We start from the raw sequence: 19939 nt of genomic DNA, 5'->3' as shown, positions 1-19939 counted from the left end.
AGCATCTCCTCGCCCAGTCTTTGTGCCAGTGGCATTTAACAGGGCTGAACTTACAGGTTTTTATTTTCACTCTTTTGTCATGTTGATAGATTCCTTTTCAAGTATAAGATAGACTGATTATTTGCTCTCCTTTGTTTACAGTTACAAGATAACAAAACTTTCCTAGCAATGATAAACCATGTCTTGAGTGTGGATGGGTTTTACTTTTCAACGACATATGATTTGACCCATACTTTGCAGCGGCTGTCTAACACTAGTCCAGAATTCCAGGAAATGAGTCTCTTGGAAAGGGTAAGCTTAATCTTCAATTATTATTACTTTTTTTTTTTTTTTAATTTTAAGGAGCTTGTCTCTATTTCATCCATAAAATACATATTGATTTTTCTCGGTCCTGGCTATATCAGGATCATGTATGGGGGCTTTGAAAGTATACCATGTTTCAAATAGACATCTCATTTCCAAATTCAGGACCCCAGAATCTGTGTATGTTACACAGACAGGATTGAGAACCACAGGGGTCCATTTTCAGAAATCTAGCTTAAACATGAATGTTGGTAATTTCCTGGCTCTCAGTGTTCTGTGTTATAACAATTATTAGCATTAGCAACACAATTGTACTTGTAAAATTAATGTTCTAATGGATGATGCTCTTTCTGCAGTGGTGTTATTTATAGTTTTTACAAGTAGAAAAGTAACAACTTGTTAAGAACTTGAAAAATACGCTTTTGTTTAGGGTGGGGGTTTTGGTTATTTTATTGACTTAAGTGTATCTTTAAAACTGGACCTCAGATGATCTCAACATAAAATTTCTGCTGTTCAGGAACCTAGATAATTGCTGCCTTGATTTTTTGTTAGCAAAAGTAGATATGTTTAGGGGGCAGACAGCATTTAAAAGGTTGCTGTCAAAAAAAAAAAGTTGTCAGATATCTGTTAGGTTGGACCATATGAAATTGCCACTAATTGACCATATTTGACCAATAAAAATGATCATTTTATATAGCTCAACCTAAATCGTTGTTTTTTTTTGGCTGCATTGGGTCTTCGTTGCTGCGCGCGGGCTTTCTCTAGTTGCGGCGAGCAGGGACTACTCTTCGTTGCAGTGCACAGGCTTCTCATTGCGGTGGCGTCTCTTGTTGCGGAGCACGGGCTATAGGCGCGCTGGCTTCAGTAGTTGTGGTTCGCGGGGTCTAGAGCACAGGCTCAGTAGTCGTGGAGCACGGGCTTAGTTGCTCTGCGGCATGTGGGGTCTTCCCGGACCAGGGATCAAACCCGTGTCCCCTGCATGGGCAGGTGGATTCTTAACCACTGCGCCACCAGGGAAGTCCTAAATCAATATTTTAGTTGGCTTTTTAAAGACTTTATAGTCTAATTTTGTAAGATTATATGTAGGCTTCAATGTAAGTTTAGATGTAAGCTAAGCAATGAAGAAATTTGGCGTTTAACTGCAAAGAGACTCTTGCTTTTTTGCTGCAGTCTCCATTTGCTATGAAATGTCTCTCAAATGCCTGCTATGTACCAGGCACTGTACTAGCCACCAGCCACACAGGATGAAAAGACATGCCCCTGCCTTGCGGGAGCCTGCAGTCTGCTGGGGAAGTGGAAGTCCAGGCAATCACAGAACAGGGGACAATTGCTGTCACAGAGATAGGTACCCAAGTGTGGTGGGATCCTGAAGGAAGACGGGACTCACTCTGTCTGGGGGAGTCAGGGACGACTGTACAGAGGAAGGTGATTTTTGAGCCGAGACTTAATGATGAATAGGCTTTATTGATCAGGTGGCCGTGGGAGAAAGAGGGTTCCAGTCAGAGGCAGTGGCAATATTAGGCTAAACTGAAGAAGAAGCCATCTCATCTGTTGGGATGGGAGGGAATTTTTTGTCAGCTAATCAGAAGAGTCAAAGTTACCATAACTTTGGGAATCACAAAAGTGATAAGTGAACCATATATACTATAAACATTTTATCTCAACTTAAAACACACAATTTTACATTGACTGGTCAATTTTTTGATGTAGGATCGTAAGCTTTTCTTTGTTTTTGGTTCCTTGATTCCTAATTGTCTTTCCTGTATAAATTATATCCATAATGCTTTCCAGTTTGAGTCTCTTTAAAGATTTTGACACAGAGCAGTCTGTTTGCGGAATACTATATATTTTTACTATGTTTCTCCAATCTTTTATAGTTGCCATTTTTCCTCCTAATTCAACAGAAATTTTGTTTTTAGCAGCTTGCCTTTTATCAAGTTCTGTTCTAAATCATTCAATTTATAGAAAGAGCAGTTTATTTTTAAGTCATATTTCATTGACTTATAAAATAGTTAAATTATGTTATGAATAATAAGAAAAACTGGCACAAACTGATTGGGAACACACAGTCTGAATCTCAGGAAGTGTACCATTCAACTGGTTATGCCTGAGTGCAAGAGCCACTCCTCGTGACTTTCTGCTGGTGACGGGGGACAGGGGAGTGTCCGTTGCTGTGTTTTATAAAGAGAATGAAGAGAATTGGTTAGTCTGCTGAGTTGTTGAGGGAGTTCCTTCTGTATAGTTTGAACGTCAGAGTGGCCAGAGATGAGAGCAGAGAGTTAAGTAGGGGTTGCCAGATTCCAGGACTGGTTAGGCCATGTGAAGATTTGGTTCTTTAGATGACAGTGAGCCAGTGAAGAATTTCCAGCAGACAAGAGATGTGTCACGTTAGACAGCAGCTGCTGGCAGCATGTGGAGGAAGGGTGTGAAGGGCCAGGCTAAGGCTTGAGTGAGGCCAGGGAGGCTGTTTTAGTAGTTGGGCTGCAGTCAGGTGTTAGCCAGGGGTGGTGAGAATAGATATGTAGAAGAGGAAATGGATCTGGAAGGGGATTTAGGACTCGATGATTGATTAAATATAAGAGAAGGAGCCTGCAAGGACTGCCAGGTTTCTGTATGGGCCAGCAGCACTGTCTTGAGGCAACGAGAGAGGGATACCCGGAGGAGGGGCAAGTTGGCGGGGAAGTGGAGTTCTTTTTGCAGCATGTCAAAGAGACCTGCTCCTAGCCACCAGATGGAGACACTGACTGTTATACTTTTCTTTCTATAGAAACTCAAATTGGCAGGAGATACTGAATATTAATTTTAAAACTTCTCTCATAGGCAGACCAGCGGTTTGTATGGAATGGTCATCTTCTAAGGGAACTTTCTGCTCAGCCAGAGGTAATGTACACTAAATAAAACCAGCTTATTTGTTACAGTTCAAGTTTTAATTGAATACATGTTATAAAATGGCTACCTAATTGCCAAGGATTTTGGTAAAGAATTCTAATTTAACTCTGTTTATAACTTACGGACTTTGATCTGATCTGCCCTCCCACATCATTGTAGGTTGAAGAAAATACCTCAGTAAAAATACATTGCTTTCTATAAGTGAGAGAGAGAGAATGGGTCTTGGTAGATGAATAATGTTAGAAATCAGGCCAGAGCTAATTCCCCAGGCAGTGGAGAGCTCTGCATTTGTCTTCCTATGGGAACCTGACTCCCTTCAGTCACCCAGGATAGACATGCATAGGTGTCACCTTCCTCTGTTCTTGGTTTATACAAATGAGATGTAAACAAGGAGGCCACCTAGGAAGCATAATGTATTGAATCTAGGTAAAGAGATTTGCCTAATGGTGTTATTTCTTGGCATTTGCTTTGCTTTTTCGGGAACAGTAGTTTAAACTGCGAACCCTTTAGCGTGGGGATATCTCTTCCCTGGAGCAGTGAACTTGTTGCGGGCAAAGACTGAGAAGGAGGGAGATAAATATTCTGCAACTTCATGTAGTTTTATTAGTGTTCCAAAATCTGCAAATGTTCAAGCCCAAATGATTGTAGCACATACTTAAATTTTTTTAATTAAAAAGACAATGTTACATTAGAGAAATGTCTTTAAAATTAAAAGTTACCCATAAGCTTACTACTTTGTTGTATTTGTATATTACCTCCCCATCTGTAAATATTTTTTATATAGTGCTTCTTTTTGTTTATTATTTTTGAAGTATATTTATTCCTAAACGTAACATACATCTTCATTTCAGGTCCATCGGTTTGCTCTTCCGGTATTATATGGCTGTATCCTTACATATTACTCTTTAGTTTTCTAGCAGCCTTTATTTAAATATTATTAGAAGTTAGATTTAAAGACAGTCTCAAATATTACATGAGGAGAGTATTTTAGAATTAGTAGAAATCTCTTTTGATAATAATATCAAACCATTAACATAAAATCTTAGAATACTGGTTGTAAATGACCATTGTTTTTTTAATAGAATGAACTCTTTAGACTGACTAGTGCTCTCTGGTGCTGGTGTTTTAAAAGAAGAAATATGTCTACTGTGTTTTGGCTTTACTAGACTGTATCAATAAACAAGAATAGTTTTAGCCTATTGAGAATTTTCCTTAGCAATTAAAAAAGTTAGACTCAGGAACTAGGGTAGCCAGCAAGTTGGAGAGGAGAATTACAATTAAAACTTACATTTGTCATTTGAAATAGCCACAGAAAAATGAAAATACATGGTGTACAAAGAATGATGCTTGGGGTGAGGTGTAGTACAAATGCAAAATGAGTAATGGTTATCTAATTGTAAGTTCATTTTTAAAGGTTATCTTTATCATAGACATCATAATAAAAATAGGGAAGCAAAGTGAGCTGGCTGTTAAAGGGTAAGCACAATGTGCTGATGAGTGCCTATCGTCAGGACTCTGCCCTGCAGAAACTGAGGGGGTCTTTCTATCACATACCCCCAAAGAAGCTTATTAACTAACACAACAGTCTGTGATTTATTTGTTCATTATGTTAGTATGATTTCCTTAAATTATTATGCTTGTTATACTTAAAAACAGAAAAGTAATGCAGGAAACATTTTCCACAGTTGTGGGGGAATAAAAATCAGAAAATGGCAGGATAAAAGCTCTTATTTATTCTGGTTTTTGTTTTTGTTTTTCCCTGGAGCTCTCTTAAGTTCTCCTAAGGATGAAATAATAACAAGCCTACTATTTAGGTAGTGCTTTAAGGGTTTGGGCCAATTGTGTGTGTATGTGTTTTTTTAATTCCAAAATGAGATTGTGAATGGGCAAATGATAACAAATGAGATTATAGAACACTTTTTCTAGGTGATTTCAGAAACAGTTTATCTGTTTAGCTTTAAATCTGAAGCTTTACATTGGCTTTTGTTTAGTGTAGCTTTTTGACTAGAACTGTCCACAGATGTTTCGTGTATTTAGAGAGAGATCAGCAAGAAAAAAGGGCCCAAGGCAGGAGCGTGACTGGAGCAGAGAACGGACAGGGAGTGAGAGCTGTGTTCAGAGAGGCTGCTGGACCCACATCGTGCAGGGCTTTAGAGGCTTTGTCTTTTACTTTAACTGTTAAGGGAAACTATTGGGATTTGAGTAGAGGATTGTCATGGTAAGACAGGATCACTCTGACAGTGATGTAGAGAATATGCCAAAGGTGAGCAGGGGAGGACGCAAGGAAGAGCTAGGAGCAGTTGTAGTAATCTGGATGGGAGGTGATGTTGCCTGGGACCAGGGTGGTAGCTGACGGTGATGAAAAATGGTCAGGTTCTAGATATGTTTTGAAAGTGGAGCTAAAAGGATTTTCTGACAAATTGTACATGGGGAATGAAGGAGGGTTGAGTATGACTTAAGATTTTTGGCCAGAGTAAGTGGAAGGAAACCATGCATTGTGGTGGGGAAGAGCCGAGGTGGAAGGCAGGCCAGAGTATCCGGACTTCTATTTGGACATGTTAAGCTTGAGATTTCTGTAAATATCCAAGTAGAGATTGTCAAGAAGACATAGATTAATGGAACTGGAGTTTAGGAGAGAAGTCCATGTTGGAGACATACTTTTTTTTTTTTTTTTTTGAGACATAAATTTCAAAGTCCTCAGGGTATAGATGGCATTTAAAGCCATGAAGTGGGATGAGATCATCAAAGGAAGAAATGTATATAGAGAAGAAAAAGGTGTGGAGAAAGAGAGAAGACAGCCTGAAGGGGGTTCTAGATAGTGAATAAATGCTAGAGCCATGGACTACAGGCCTCAGGACAAAGGACTTCTGAAGTGGGGGAACCAAAGTAAGTGAACTGAGAGGACGAGTCATATAGAGTTACTCTAAGATTTGAAGTTGGAAAAATGAACCAGCAAAGGCAAGTGAGGAAGAGAAGAACCAACCAAGTGAGAGCAGTGTCCCAGAAGCAAATGAAAATAAGGTTTCCAAGCAGAGGGTCTCATCAGCTGATAATGCTGCTGGTTGTTTAAAAATGACCATTAGAGAGGGAGGTTATGTTCCTGTTCCCCCAACTCCTCCCCGAATGGGGGCTGTTACCAAATGCTGGGAAGAAAGATTTTGGAGAAGGTGGGAGCACCTTCAAGCAATGTCCTTGAGTGTGTGAGGGGTGGCGTGTAGTACACAGGTCGAAGGCCGGACACAGACAGCTTGTCCACCATCCAGCTCATCTGCCATAGTAGAAAGGAAGCAGCTATGGTGGACGTGGAGGCTAGTAGGTAGATAGATGTGGTGGGAGCCTGTGGATGGCTTTTATTTTCACAGTGAAATTGGAAGCAGTGCCATTAGCTGAGTCACTAATTGATAAAAGATTAGAAGTAAATACATCGACATTTTAAAAGTTGTGTCATGCTGGTGGGATTCTGCATGATTTTTATTTTTCTTTCGTTCCTTCCATGCTTTTGGATGGATATTCATCTTGTAATAAGAAGAAAATGATTCATAAAACAGACATATTCCATGCTATACTCAGTTCTCTCAGAGGCAGACTCCATGTCTGATTCATCTTTGTGCCCTGCTCCAAAAAGATAATTTGGGTGAATGAATGAGTAAATACGGCTTTGGAGTCTTCTCTAGTACTGTGGTTTTAAAGGATTGTGAATTGGGAGCTCAAGATGACTCATTATTAAGTCTGACGATACCAGGTGATAGAGAGGGATGAATCGTAAGAAATTCATATTGCTAGTATCATTTGGTACCACTATTTTGAAAATTATTTGGCATTTCCTTATGGATTTACCAGGCCTTCCCCCTCTGCATACGTTTATACCAGGAGGTTTTTCAAAAATGTTCACGGCACCACTGTTAGAGCAGACTCTGAGCACCACGAGTTCCATCAGCAGAAGAATTAGGGCTGTTGTGATACGGTCCTTATAGATTGCACACAACACTGAAGAGGACCGAACTACTGCTTCATGCAGTGCAAGGATGGCTCTTAGGTACTTACTGGGGGCATAAACAAGGACTTGAAGTTTATTAAGAGTGTTGTGCCATTTTTAATAAAACTCAAAAGCAAGCTTTGTGTTTTCAAGTCATGGTTGCATATAATGAAACTAAGAAGGCAGGGGAATCGTCTCCACAGGGCTTCTGGGCAAGAAGGCAGTTGGATGGGATGAAGAAGGAACAGATATTAGATTCAGGGCATTGATACTGTTTGCAAGTTGGAGGTAGGTTTATAGATATTTATTTTATTATGCTCTTATGCTTTATAATGGATGAATCAAATTATATTAAGCAAAATGTTTTGTATAGGAAATAACCATAGGGTAAACCCAAACCTATGAGGAGGAGAGAGATACATTCTGTTTCTGAATGATCTTTAATTTACAGTTTGATCTGTAAATCTTTATCTACTTAGCAACTGTTATTTGTAATTGTAATTATGCATATAATATAAACTTCAGTAGCTTAGTCTTTTTCCCCCCTTTTTTCCATTTCTTATTGGAAGGTTAATCTATTTTAAATGTATAAGTCTTTCATTCAAAGATTTTTTTGTGATGTGGTTAATATTTAATTCTTTACTTTCAGAAAGTGGTTGAGACTATGTGGGAAAGGAAATCATATTATTTAAATAGAAACACTGTAATGAACCACTTAAACACACTGACTGTATGTCATTATAGGGTTACTGACTTGACAGAACTTCACAGTCAGTACTAAAGGCTTGTGAATATTCATGAGAACCAAAAAATTTGCATATTCTCTATCCTTTTTATTTTCTAAAGGCAGAGTCATTCTTACTAGGGTAGATAGATTCAAATTTCATCTGAAAATAATACACATGATTTTGCAATATGTTATATTTTTCTTAATGTAGTTAAGTTATTACTATGCACTCATGTTCTATTAATGGAAAATACTTTGATTGGATTCTCATCTCGAGGAGGAGTTGTTTCAGAGCTGGTGTCCGCTATTATGTAAGAGGTGAGATTAATTTTGTCAGCACAATTTGGTACTGGGTTATATCTATCTCTAATTAATGTTTGGCTCATGGTAACATGAATGTAACCTTTTGTATTTTATTTGTTTCATCATTTGATAGCCTCGCTAAGTATTTATCTCCTGCTTCATTATGATAATTAGGTAGGTCTTCTGTGCTTTACTCCAGCTACTGTAGTTACATTGCAGATGTTAATGAGACACTGTAGGCTGCTTCTTACTGCTTTAAGAGGAATTGATCATGTTATTTGCTGGATGTCTGAAAGCGTAGCTGAACTCACTATAGTTTTCCATAACCTAAAACTCATATCAGAAAGTATTTTCTTTTATTGCTCTTGGTTTCTTTGCATGTATAAAGCTAGACATTTGACCTTACGCCTTCAACTTTGAAGATTTACATTTGAGCATTCTTTAGGCTTTGTGCTAGCAACACGCTAATTTGCTTAAACCAAGCTTTTAAAATCTGTATTAGAAGTTACTGTCATTATGAAAATGAGTTTCCTGAACTCTTTTTTTTTTTTTTAAGCCAGAGTATATCAGAATAAAATCCTATGGACCCTTAGGTAAATCATAGAAGTTTTGGGCCAGGAAGTTGTAAAAGTCATTTGGTTAATCTCCTTTAGTATAGGTGATATAGCAGAGGAAGAAAGACATTTAGGCCAGGTGAGTGACCTGGCCAAGATCACACAACCAGGATTAGAGTTAGCAATGCCCTTGTATCTGGATTTTCTTGGATGGAGTCATATTTTTTAATTAAAAGTTTTGAATTGGTAATGCAGTCACATAGATCAGGTATCAAAGGTATAAAAAGATATGCAGTTAAAAAATATTTCTCATTTCTGACTTCATCTGCTGCATCTTATTACCTCTCAACCAGCTGATCTGTTGTTAGTTTCTTACTTATCCTTCAGATAATTTTTATGCTATTCCAAGTATGTTCTCCTTCTTTTGCAGACAGTGGTTGTATACTGTGTACATTTTCTTGCACCTTGGGTTTTTTTAACTTAATATATATTAGAAATCCCTTCATAAAGATGTCTTGTACGCTCACTTGCTCTCACACACACACACAATCTCACTCTTATTCTCAATCTCACTTTTTAAAATAACTACATATTATTTCTTAATGGGAATTCTGGACAGAACCAAGTATAGCCCATGCTTCTGACAAGTAATTTTAGAACGTACTGAGAAGGCATTTTATTGCTGATTTGACTCATAATTTTTTTCCTTTCTGTTAATATGTTAACAGAAACACTGATATTATATGTTACACCTCAAAATGTTACATGTTTTAGAAGTATGTCAGATAGAAAGGATGTTAAGAAATATTTGAGATCATTAAAAATCTGTTGATTTTTTTTTTTTTTCTTTCCTAATAATTTGAGTCAGGGACTCACTTGAAAGTTGCCTTTGCTTAGCAAGCTTTTCTTAGTAAAGATAATGTAAACAAGACAGTATGGTAATGCTTCAAACATTTGAAAGAACTAACCAAGTCAAGGCTAAATATTTAAGAGCAGTGCTTTTCAAATTAGTTTTTTTTTGGGTATATTCATGGAGTTGTAGAAATTGTAGGATCATATACAGTTTTTGTGCTTTCATTTTGATAATTAAAATTGTAAGCATCTGCTGGACCATTTGCATCATTATAACAAAATACTGTTAACATAATGGCCCACATTTGCATTTAATATTGTGTTTAATGGTTTTAACCTCCAAACTTGGGATCTTTGGATATACTGTGAGAGGTTTTTGAGAACTTGTTTTTTCTTTAAAATATGTCCAAAATTTGAGAAACACTGTTTTAGAGGAATTGTGTATATATACACAATTGATATATTAAATAGCAGCCAACATTATTTGTTTGTTAATAGGTCGTTAATACTCCCTTTAAGCCTGTTTAAATGAGTGAGCTTTGTTAGCTTTCTGATGGTGTACTATGCATTTGTTTGAAATTTAGTTTTATAAGTACTTTTCCACTAATTTGAACTGACTTAATTCTCTTCAAGTTAGAGTGAATTAGTGAGTTTCTGATGTTTTTCTTATGTAATAAATATAGTTAATTTTTTTCCAATTCAGGAATTGATTCTGAAGGCCATGCGGCTAACTTTGTAGAAACAGAACAAATTGTGCACTACAATGGGAGCAGAGCTTCATTTGTACAGGCAAGTTAACGGGTCTGTTAGGCAGCCAGCCAGTTGGTCTTTTCTACTTGGATTGTAATTTCCTGACATATTGTTGAAATTTCTCTCCTTTTTAAAGTAATATCATTGTCTACAATATGGAAAAAGTTCACCCAAAACAAGGATATTCCATTAACCTGGCACTCAGCTGCTGAGGTTTTCTGCCCTTGAATTAAATCCCTAAAGGAGAGGGTAGGGTCGGAGGTGCAAGGGTTACAGAAATGGAGCCATTGGTCTGCTTAACCCCTTAGACTTCTTCAGGACAGTGATGACAGGACAGGCAGCTGGCTTATGCCTGACTTTACCTGCCTTGCATTCATTGTGACATAATATCTGAGTTGTGGATCACTTACTGCTCCAGAGTATTAATGGCTAAAAATATTTTTCAGTTCATAAACATATTCTTTCGAGAATGAATAAAGCAATTTCTAGTTTTATTATAATGCCAAATTATATACCAGATGTAACTTGGTAATTTTTACTTGTAGATAAAAATTGATTTATTTTAGAATTTAGGAGAAACACAACTGTCTACTACACAAGTGCATGTATATAAAATCAGAAAAAGTCCTTTCCAAATGTATGCCCCAAAATATGAATTTTAGGAGCCGGTATGCATGGATTTGTTTCATAGTTAGTAGATCGCATTTTTATTTTTTCTTTTGCAGTCATTGATATTGTATATACCCCTGACAATAAGCTGAGAAAAACAAGTTTGTGTGTATGTTTCTTTTTATATATCTTTTTTTTTCTTTTAGACTCGAGGATCAATACCACTGTACTGGTCTCAAAGACCAAATCTCAAGTACAAACCACTGCCACTGATCAACAAAGTAGCAAATCATGTGTGTATCTTCCATGCTTTTTTCATTGGCTATAAATAGAAGCTTAGTGGCATTATAGTTTGTGTAGAGAGCATGTATTTATTTCTCATAAGTCAGACTTCAACATCTTTGAGGCCTTTCTCCTTGGTTCTGGCACTTAGTGAGCTTATAAACCAAAGGACTGTGTATATGGCATGTTAGAAATGTGGAAAAACAAACTGAATGACTTGGTAAATTTTGATTTTAGAGATCTCAGGAAGATTTGCAGTCTTACACTGTTTAGAATATTTAGTGTATTCTATTTGACATGCTCAGAAATAAAATAGTAATATTGTAGCTCAGAGTAGAATGGCTTATAATTACTACTCACTACATAGTATTTAGAATATCTAGAAGACATAGTCCATCTTAATGTCATTCTCTTGAATATAGAGATAGGACATTTAAGGAGATGCTTTTTAACATCTTATAAATATTCTTATAATGTAATCTGGTAAAGTATGTAACTCTTTTTTTTCCCCTCTCTAGATGGATGGTTTCCAAAGGCATTTTGATTCACAAATAATTATTTATGGAAAACAAGTCATAATCAATCTGGTATGTTTCTTACATTTTGGGGGGAATAAAACCTTAGCATCTTTTTTTTTTAAACAAAATTTACCATTTTAACATTTTTAAGTGTGCAATTCAGTGGCATTAAATATTTTACAGTGTTTTGCAACCATCACCACTGACCATTTCCAGAACTTTTCATCATACCAGACAGAAACTCAGTATCCATTAAACAGTAACTTCCTATTATCCCTCTTACCTCAGCCCCTGGTAACTCTATTCTACTTTCTGTCTCTATAAATTTGTCTATTCTAGGTATCCCATATAAATTGTGTAATATTTGTTCCTTTGTATCTTATTTCCCTAAGCAGAATGTTTTTGTTTATGTGGCTCCAAGTTACTTTGTAGTGTCCTTTCATTTTAACTTGAAGGACTCTCTGTAGCATTTCTGGTAGGGCAGGTCTAGGGATAATGAACTCCCTCAGCTTTTGTTTATCCAAGAATGTCTTAATTTCTGTCTCATTTTTGAAGGACAGTTTTGCCAGATATAGAATTCTTGGTTGACAGTTCTTTTCTTTCAGTACTTTAAATATATCATCCCATTGCCTTCTAGCCTCCAAGGTTTCTGAAGAGAAATTGGCATGTAATTCTATTCAGAATCGCTTGTATGTGATGAGTCCTTTCTCTCTTGCTGCTTTCAAGATCCTCTCTTTGTCATTAAGTAGTTTGATTATAATGTGATTGGTGTGTTTCTTTGAGTTCGTCATATCTGGGGATTGGGCACTTCTTGGATTTGAAGATCTGTATCGTTCATCAAATTTGGGAAGGTTTTTTGCCATTTTCTCTTTAAATAATCTCTCTGCCCCTTTCTCTCTCTCTTCTCTTTCTGGGACTCCCATAATGAATATGTTGTCTACTTGATGGTATCCCAGAGGTCCCCCAGGCTCCGTTCAATTTTCTGATTCTTTTTTCTTTCTGCTGCTTCAACTTGATTATTTCTTTTGTCCTATACAAGTTTGCTGATTCTTCTTTCTTCCTGCTCAAATGTGCTGTTGAACTCCTCTAGTGAATTTTTAATTTCCATTTTGTACTTCTGAGCTCCAGACTTACCATGTCATTCCTTTGAATACTTTGTTTCTTTGTTGATATTCTCATTTTTTTCATATACAGTTTTCCTGATTTCCTTTAGTTCTTTGTCCATGCTTTCTTTTAGCTCTGAGCATATTTAAGACAGTTGTTGTGAAAGCTTTTTGTTATTTATTTATTTATTTTTGGCTGCATTGGGACTTTGTTACTGGGCGCCGGCTTTCTTTAGTTGCGGCGAGCGGGAGCTGCTCTTCGTTGTGGTGCATGGGCTTCTCATTGTAGTGGCTTTTCTTGTTGTGGAGCATGGGCTCTAGGCGCGTGGGCTCAGTAGTTGTTACTCAAGGGCTCTAGAGCACAGGCTCAGTAGTTGTGGCGCACGGGCTTAGTTGCTCTGAGGCATGTGGGATCTTCCTGGACCAGGGCTCGAACCCGTGTCCCCTGCATTGGCAGGCTGATTCTTAACCACTGTGTCACCAGGGAAGTCCTATTTATTTATTTATTAATTTGGCCACGCCACACGGCTTTCAGGATCTTAGTTCCCCAACGAGGGATGGAACCCAGGCTGCGCCAAGTCCTAACCACTGGACCACCAGGGAATTCCCTGAAAGCTTTTTATAAATAAGGCTTCTGCAGGGATGGTTTCTATCAATTTATCCTTTCCCATTGAATAAGCCTTGTTTTCCTGTGTTTTTTTGTATGCCTTATGATTTTGTTGTTGTTCTTGAAAACTGGGCATTGGATGTTTATAATGTAGTACTCTGGAAGTCAGATTCTTCTTTCCCAGGGGTTTGCTGTTGTTTTGTTTTGTTTGTGTTTTGATTATTGAATGCTGTAGTAATCTATTTGTTTTGAGACTTTTCCAAACTATTTTTTTTTAAATTTTTTCTGCCTTTATTTATTTTATTTTTTTAATTTTTAAATTTATTTATTTATGGCTGTGTTGGGTCTTCATTTCTGTGCGAGGGCTTTGTCTAGTTGTGGCAAGTGGGGGCCACTCTTCATCGCGGTGCGCGGGCCTCTCACTGTCGCGGCCTCTCTTTTTGCAGAGCACAGGCTCCAGACGTGCAGGCTCAGTAGTTGTGGCTCACGGGCCTAGTTGCTCCGTGGCATGTGGGATCTTCCCAGACCAGGGCTCGAACCTGTGTCTCCTGCATTAGCAGGCAGATTCTCAACCACTGCGCTACCAGGGAAGCCCCTCCAAACTATTTTTGCAAAGACTGTTGTGTATGCTCACTGAAGTCTCCGTTCTTTTAGCTTGTGTTCAGCTAATGTTTTGACAGAAATTTCCTTGAATACAAGGAACTGAAATAGACAAAGGAAAAAACAAAAAAGAGAGAACAACCCCATCTCCTAATCTCTGCAGACTGCTTCTGTGTTGGAGCAGTCCTTCACTTATTTACTTAGGCTTGCTCTGAACGTAGGGATTAGCCCGAGGTGAAAGCTTAAGGTCTTTTCAGGACTTTTCTGAGCATGCATCTTGCTTGGGTATGCATACGGCTGTCTAAAACCCTCCGTATGCGTGGCTGCTTTTGAGTATCCTAATTTCTCAAAGAGTGTCACCCCAGCTGCTTCTGCAGGCTTTAGATGGTCTATTTTATGTCTCCACCTGAAATATCTTGCCCTAGGCGTCTTGGTTTATAGTCCTCTTGTAGCTTATATGAGCAGTGTGCAAATAAGGTCTGGTCTGCTCTTCCGATTTGTGGAGGGGGGCTGAGAACTGTGTTGCCGCTGCTTAAGCTAAGATCGTCATTGCACTGGGGAAAGGATGAGATAAGGGCAAGAAAAATGCTACAGAATTGTCCTACAATTTTGAGGTTGGCTTTATCTTGATTGGACATTTGTTTGGTTGCTATAAACCTTTGATTGTTTTCTAGAGCTCCTACAAAGTTGGTTTGACAGCTTCTCTTTTTTCTGATGTTTTTGTGAGGGTATAAGAGCTTAAAGCTTCCTAGTCTGCCATTTTGCTGATGTCACTCTGTCCTTTTAATTAAACTTAAAAGAAAGCTATGGTGGGACTTCCCTGGTGGCACAGTGGTTAAGAATCTGCCTGCCAATGCAGGGGACACGGGTTTGAGCCCTGGTCCGGGAAGATCCCATATGCCGCGGAGCAACTAAGCCCATGCGCCACAACTACCGAGCCTGTGCTCTAGAGCCCGTGAGCCACAACTACTGAGCCCACGTGCCACAGCTACTGAAGCCCGGGTGCTTAGAGCCCGTGCTCCACAACAAGAGAAGCCACCGCAACGAGAAGCCCGCGCACTGTAATGAAGAGTAAGTAGCCCCTGCTCGCTGCAGCTAGAGAAAGCCCGCGTGGAGCAATGAAGACCCAATGCAGCCATAAATAAATAAACAAACAAACAAACAAATATTTTAAAAAAAAAGAAAGCAAGCTGCGGTGTTTTTAATTTTTTACAGGTTAATCAGAAGGGCTCAGAGAAGCCACTTGAACAGGCGTTTGCAACAATGGTGTCTTCCTTGGCAAATGGAATGATCAGGTACCTCACTAGAAATCTGTTGTAGGTCTTTTTAGAGTAGATGTGCAGTGCATATATACGTAAGTACATAGATCTCTCTAGATGTATTTCAGTTTGTTGTTTTCAAAGCATGATTTTCTTAGCTTGAAATTTTCTCTGGCATAATTCACGTTGCAGAATAACTTCTTAACAGTTGAATTTTAATTTGAATTTTGTAAAAGTTTAGTCCTTGATTAAAATCCTCTCCTTGAGGCTTTGTGTCGCTCTGCCCATTGGGTCTTGAATTTCAGTTACTCATGATTGTTTGGTGTGGTCTGCCTGGTCCTGACCACCACACGAGCTGGAGCAATTCACTGTTGCATGGCGGCCTTGTCTGGATTGCGCCTCCTGTAAGGCACCAGGCAACAGTTACAAATTCTGTGTAGCCTTGTCAGAAGAGGGGGGATCCTAAAACATAAACAGTTGCCCTGTGGAAATGTGCAGGGTAATGAGTCAGCCTGTTTGGAGCTTCTGCATCAGGAAACCGGGGTAGGAGGTGGGGGTATACTGTGGTAGCAGGTGGTCACAGGCATTGGGGGAAGACTTTAAAAGAAATGGTACTCGGTTATTTGGGGAGAATTTTTTTTTAACCTACGGAAAATTTTAAACATACACAAAAATAGAAAGATACAATGAACCTTTGGGGAAGAACTTAAGTCTGTTGTCCAACTCAAAAACTCTAGCAAATTTATCAGACCCTTACTCCATGCCCATTTCTGCCTTCTCATAGTGGAACCTCCCCAAACACACTTGGATGAGTCAAAGAAGTGATTCCTATCCAGGATGTGCCTCAAAATCCTCAGAGGAATTACTCAGAATATACCTAAGACCTGAAAAATCAGAATCACTGGGTTTAGAGTCCAACATGTCTATTCTGGAAAAAGGTTATCTGCTGCCTCCTTTGTACACCCCTGGTTAAGCCCCTGTCTGTGCTTCAGAGGGTCTCTGTAGGTATACTCACCTCCAGAGTTGCCTCTAGTGTTTGTAGCAGCACCTAACTTTGAGAACTTGAGGCATAAGTCAGAGTCTAAAGTTATGCCCTTGGTGTTCCAGGGCACTTGGAGGATACATACTGCTAAGGAATAAACACCCTAAAGCTATTGTTACCAAAATATAATGATGTAAGACGTTCTTAGAAGATACAAATGTAATTTTAGAAGGATACAAGCTTAAGAATCCAAATGCATTTATGTGCTAGTGAGCCACTTAAATTCTTCAGGCGAGTCTAGAGCTATGGTCAGAGCACTCCAAAAATAACTATTACACCACCACTTCTAATGGAGCTGCCTTTGAAGATGCTTCCCCCCACTCCCAGTCTTCCCAAAGTCTGGCCTCACAGTTGGCTAACTTCTGTTTTTATACTAATTTCTAAGTACCCCGTTCTCCCCTGAGATAACCATGGAGGTGATAGAAGCCCCTCTCTTGACCTGCTGGAAGCCCACCCTACATTGATGTCCCTTCAGCCATTGGAGCCAAGGCTCCGTGAGAGCAGACACCTAATCTGAATTTTACTCTGTAGGTGAGACTGTAATGTTCTTCTAGTCCTCCTCCTTTATGACTTGACTTGATCCCTGAATAGGAAGTTGGGTAGAAGGGGAATGTGTGAGAATCTTTATGTACCCTGGTGCCCAGGTTCTCTTCATTCTTTCTTCCTCTCTTGACTTCCGGGAGTTGGTTAATGATTTTTCCCCCTCTCAAGGGGCAACATTTTCCAGCTCATAGTAGGACACCTTCCCTGTTAGATGTGTTCTAACTTTGAGATTTATACCTCTTAAATATTAGATAGCTGAAAACAGCCCATTACAGATTGATGGACAAGAAAATTCTCTCTACCACATGTATGTGTGATGTATGGATAGTAATAATGAATATTTTGGTAGGATGAGCAGTAACCAGAGTGGGGACCATCCTGCTTCTGTTCTTCTCACAGCCCCTAATACGCAACAGACAGTCCAGTCCTCCTTGGACTGAATCGAATTTGACCATTTTGAACATCTTAATTGATCTGAAAATCAAAAAGAGACCCTATTCTTTGTACATGGGAGTAGAGAATAAATATACAGTAGATATTCAGTTGGACAAGACTACTTTATATTAACATGCCTGACTGCTGTACCTGAGCTCACTTCTGTAGCATTTCACTGGGCTTCTTTACTCCTATCTGAGGGCCTCTAGAAAAACGTGAAGATAGAAGAGTGTGTGTGTGTATTTTTTTCCTTCAGTAGATATGAGCATGAGAAGGTGGGTGTGTCTGTGCATGCCTGCATTCATGTGTATATGTATAGTGGTAAACCCAGAGTGAAGGAGGCTCTACTATTTCCAGGTGATACGTATGTAGAGAAGAGGATCAGCTTATGAAGGTATTATTAACAGAAAGAAAATGAATAATCTTCAGTCACTTTCTGAATATCTTTTCTTTTGGTAGATATATTGCCTTTGACTTCCATAAGGAATGTAAAAATATGAGATGGGATCGACTAAGTATTTTATTGGATCAGGTAGCAGAAATGCAAGATGAATTAAGGTAAGCTATGTTATTTCCCTACAGAGGTTGAGGGATGAGGTAGGTGCATATGTTAATCATGTATATTATGCATTATCTAACAGACTTACAGATATAGTTCACTAGGTTGATAGCACTTGTCTATACTCTCATTTGTAGTTTTTTTTTTCCCCTGAAAGATGAGACTTGGTGATTTTTAAATATTTAAAAATTCTTTAAAATGACCCAAGTCCAGGTATTTTCATATTTTTTATGTATTCTACGCATTTACAAATTTATATATAATTGAAGTTAGTTTGCTACTGTTTTATGTTCAGTTGTTTCCACTAAACATTTTATCACATTTTGTCATTAGCCTACCAAGTCTTTGTAATGATAGCATTTAATGGCTTTTCTGTGTTCCATTTTGTCATAGTACAGTTTCAGTTAAATGCTTTTCTTCACGTCGGGCATCTGGTTTGTTTCCTTTTTTCTTCCTACCATGAAAGATTGTGCTGAAGTGAATCACTCTCGGTATAAATATGTTTTTACTTCTGTTAAACTGTTTCCTGAAATAAATTCTTGGGGGTAGGATAATGGATCAAAGGGTCTGAATATCTTCATGGTACTTCTCACGTGTGTTTACAGTGTTACTTACTGTGTGGGTTCAGATATTCGCTGTACTCTATGCACATGTCAGTCTTTACCTGTGTTAAAGCCAGAAGTAGGAATCTGGAAACCAGTCTCATTTTGTTCTGCCTGTGTAGTTCTAATGCACTGTGTAATTTCAGTTACACAGTAACATAGTAAAACTTCTGTAGACATTTGCTCAGCTTTTAAAAAAATATTTTTATACATATTAAGTCATCAGCTATAGTTAGTTAAATCTGCTTTTTTTTTTCTTCTTCTATGAGGTTTTGTTTTGAGCATAGCTAGTGAAGGGGGGTTGACCTATATCATTATTGGGGTAGAGAAACCTTGTCAGAGGGGTTACTTCCTTGGGTTCATCTGTTAATTGTTGCCCCACAGAGTATAAGAAAGAAGGGAGGATTGACACCAGAATCTTTGTCCAATGCTCTCACTATGTTCCACAGGGACAGTAGACCTTTCACCTGTGACTTTCAAATGACCTCTCTGCACATTTGTTTCCAGGGATTTTGCGGGAAGTGGAAAGAATCTGGGCTTTGGGGTCCTACACAATAAGTTTGAAATCTCAGTTTGCCTCCTATTAGCCGTGTGACCAAGGAGCACAAGTTAGTTATCTTCAAATCTTGATTTCTCCATCTGTAAAGTGGAGATAATAATACTTATCTCTTAGACTTGTATAATTTAAGAAATAATATTTATGAAACAAACATGTAGTATTTAGTTTATAAGTACTAATGGGGTGCCAACACTCACATGCACGCTATATATACATACTCTAATCAGACTTCACCAGTTTGGCATAAACCTCATGTAGAGTTTTAGTCTGAACACGTTCTTTTAAGCCCTTTTTTTTTTTTCTCTCTGCCACGCCTCACGGCATGTGGGAACTTAGTTCCCTGACCAGGGATCGAACCCATGCCCCCTGTATTGGAAGCACGGAGTCTTAACCACTGGACTGCCAGGGAAGTCCCTTAAGCCCTTAATTTTAAGGTCATGATTTTTAGCCCTTGGTGACTCTATTGTGTTTCTCCCTCACTTTTTGATTTTGGGGAGTAATTGCAATAAAATTAATATTATCTAGTATTCATTGTATTCTCTGTTCCATATACTCTGGCTAAGCACTTTATATGCATTTTACATTATCTCATTTAAACCTAAGAGCGGGCTAATGGTGGTGCTGTCATCTCCATTTCGTGGGTGAAAAAAATTTAGGCTCTGAGAGATTAGGTTAATTACTTAAAGTTACACAGCTAGTAACTTGCCTAAGGAGCTAAGGGTAGCAAACCAGTTGTTTGCTGCCAAAGTCCATGCTCTTTACTGCCACACTGTGCCAACATTGTCAAATTTTTGAGTTCATAGAATAATCTGAACAGATTGTTAAAAATGACAGAAACATAGGAACTGGTAACCATGGTTGGCTCCA

The 19939-nt window shown here is 38.4% G+C and overlaps 2 protein-coding genes across 2 annotated transcripts in view; one reads left to right on the top strand and one right to left on the bottom strand.

Moving 5' to 3' along the window:
• Window positions 1-19939, top strand: part of SACM1L (SAC1 like phosphatidylinositide phosphatase) — a 57705-nt gene that overhangs the window by 28064 nt on the left and 9702 nt on the right. The window contains exons 5-13 of the mRNA XM_068558985.1: window positions 142-291; window positions 3124-3183; window positions 4044-4077; window positions 8112-8213; window positions 10308-10393; window positions 11170-11256; window positions 11764-11832; window positions 15289-15368; window positions 17812-17910. Coding sequence (XP_068415086.1) covers window positions 142-291; window positions 3124-3183; window positions 4044-4077; window positions 8112-8213; window positions 10308-10393; window positions 11170-11256; window positions 11764-11832; window positions 15289-15368; window positions 17812-17910 — 767 coding nt within the window. The remainder of the gene's footprint in view (window positions 1-141; window positions 292-3123; window positions 3184-4043; window positions 4078-8111; window positions 8214-10307; window positions 10394-11169; window positions 11257-11763; window positions 11833-15288; window positions 15369-17811; window positions 17911-19939) is intronic.
• The window catches only part of SLC6A20 (solute carrier family 6 member 20), a 66039-nt gene continuing 61674 nt past the window's right edge, over window positions 15575-19939 (bottom strand). Inside the window, exon 11 of the mRNA XM_068558986.1 lies at window positions 15575-15734. Within this exon, the coding sequence (XP_068415087.1) occupies window positions 15642-15734 (93 nt within the window). The 3' untranslated portion in view covers window positions 15575-15641. The remainder of the gene's footprint in view (window positions 15735-19939) is intronic.

Source organism: Eschrichtius robustus, chromosome 12 (genome assembly GCF_028021215.1).
Source record: "Eschrichtius robustus isolate mEscRob2 chromosome 12, mEscRob2.pri, whole genome shotgun sequence".
Classification (NCBI taxonomy): domain Eukaryota; kingdom Metazoa; phylum Chordata; class Mammalia; order Artiodactyla; family Eschrichtiidae; genus Eschrichtius; species Eschrichtius robustus.
Note: the sequence above shows the minus strand (reverse complement) of the source record. Positions and strands in the feature narration are given on the sequence as shown.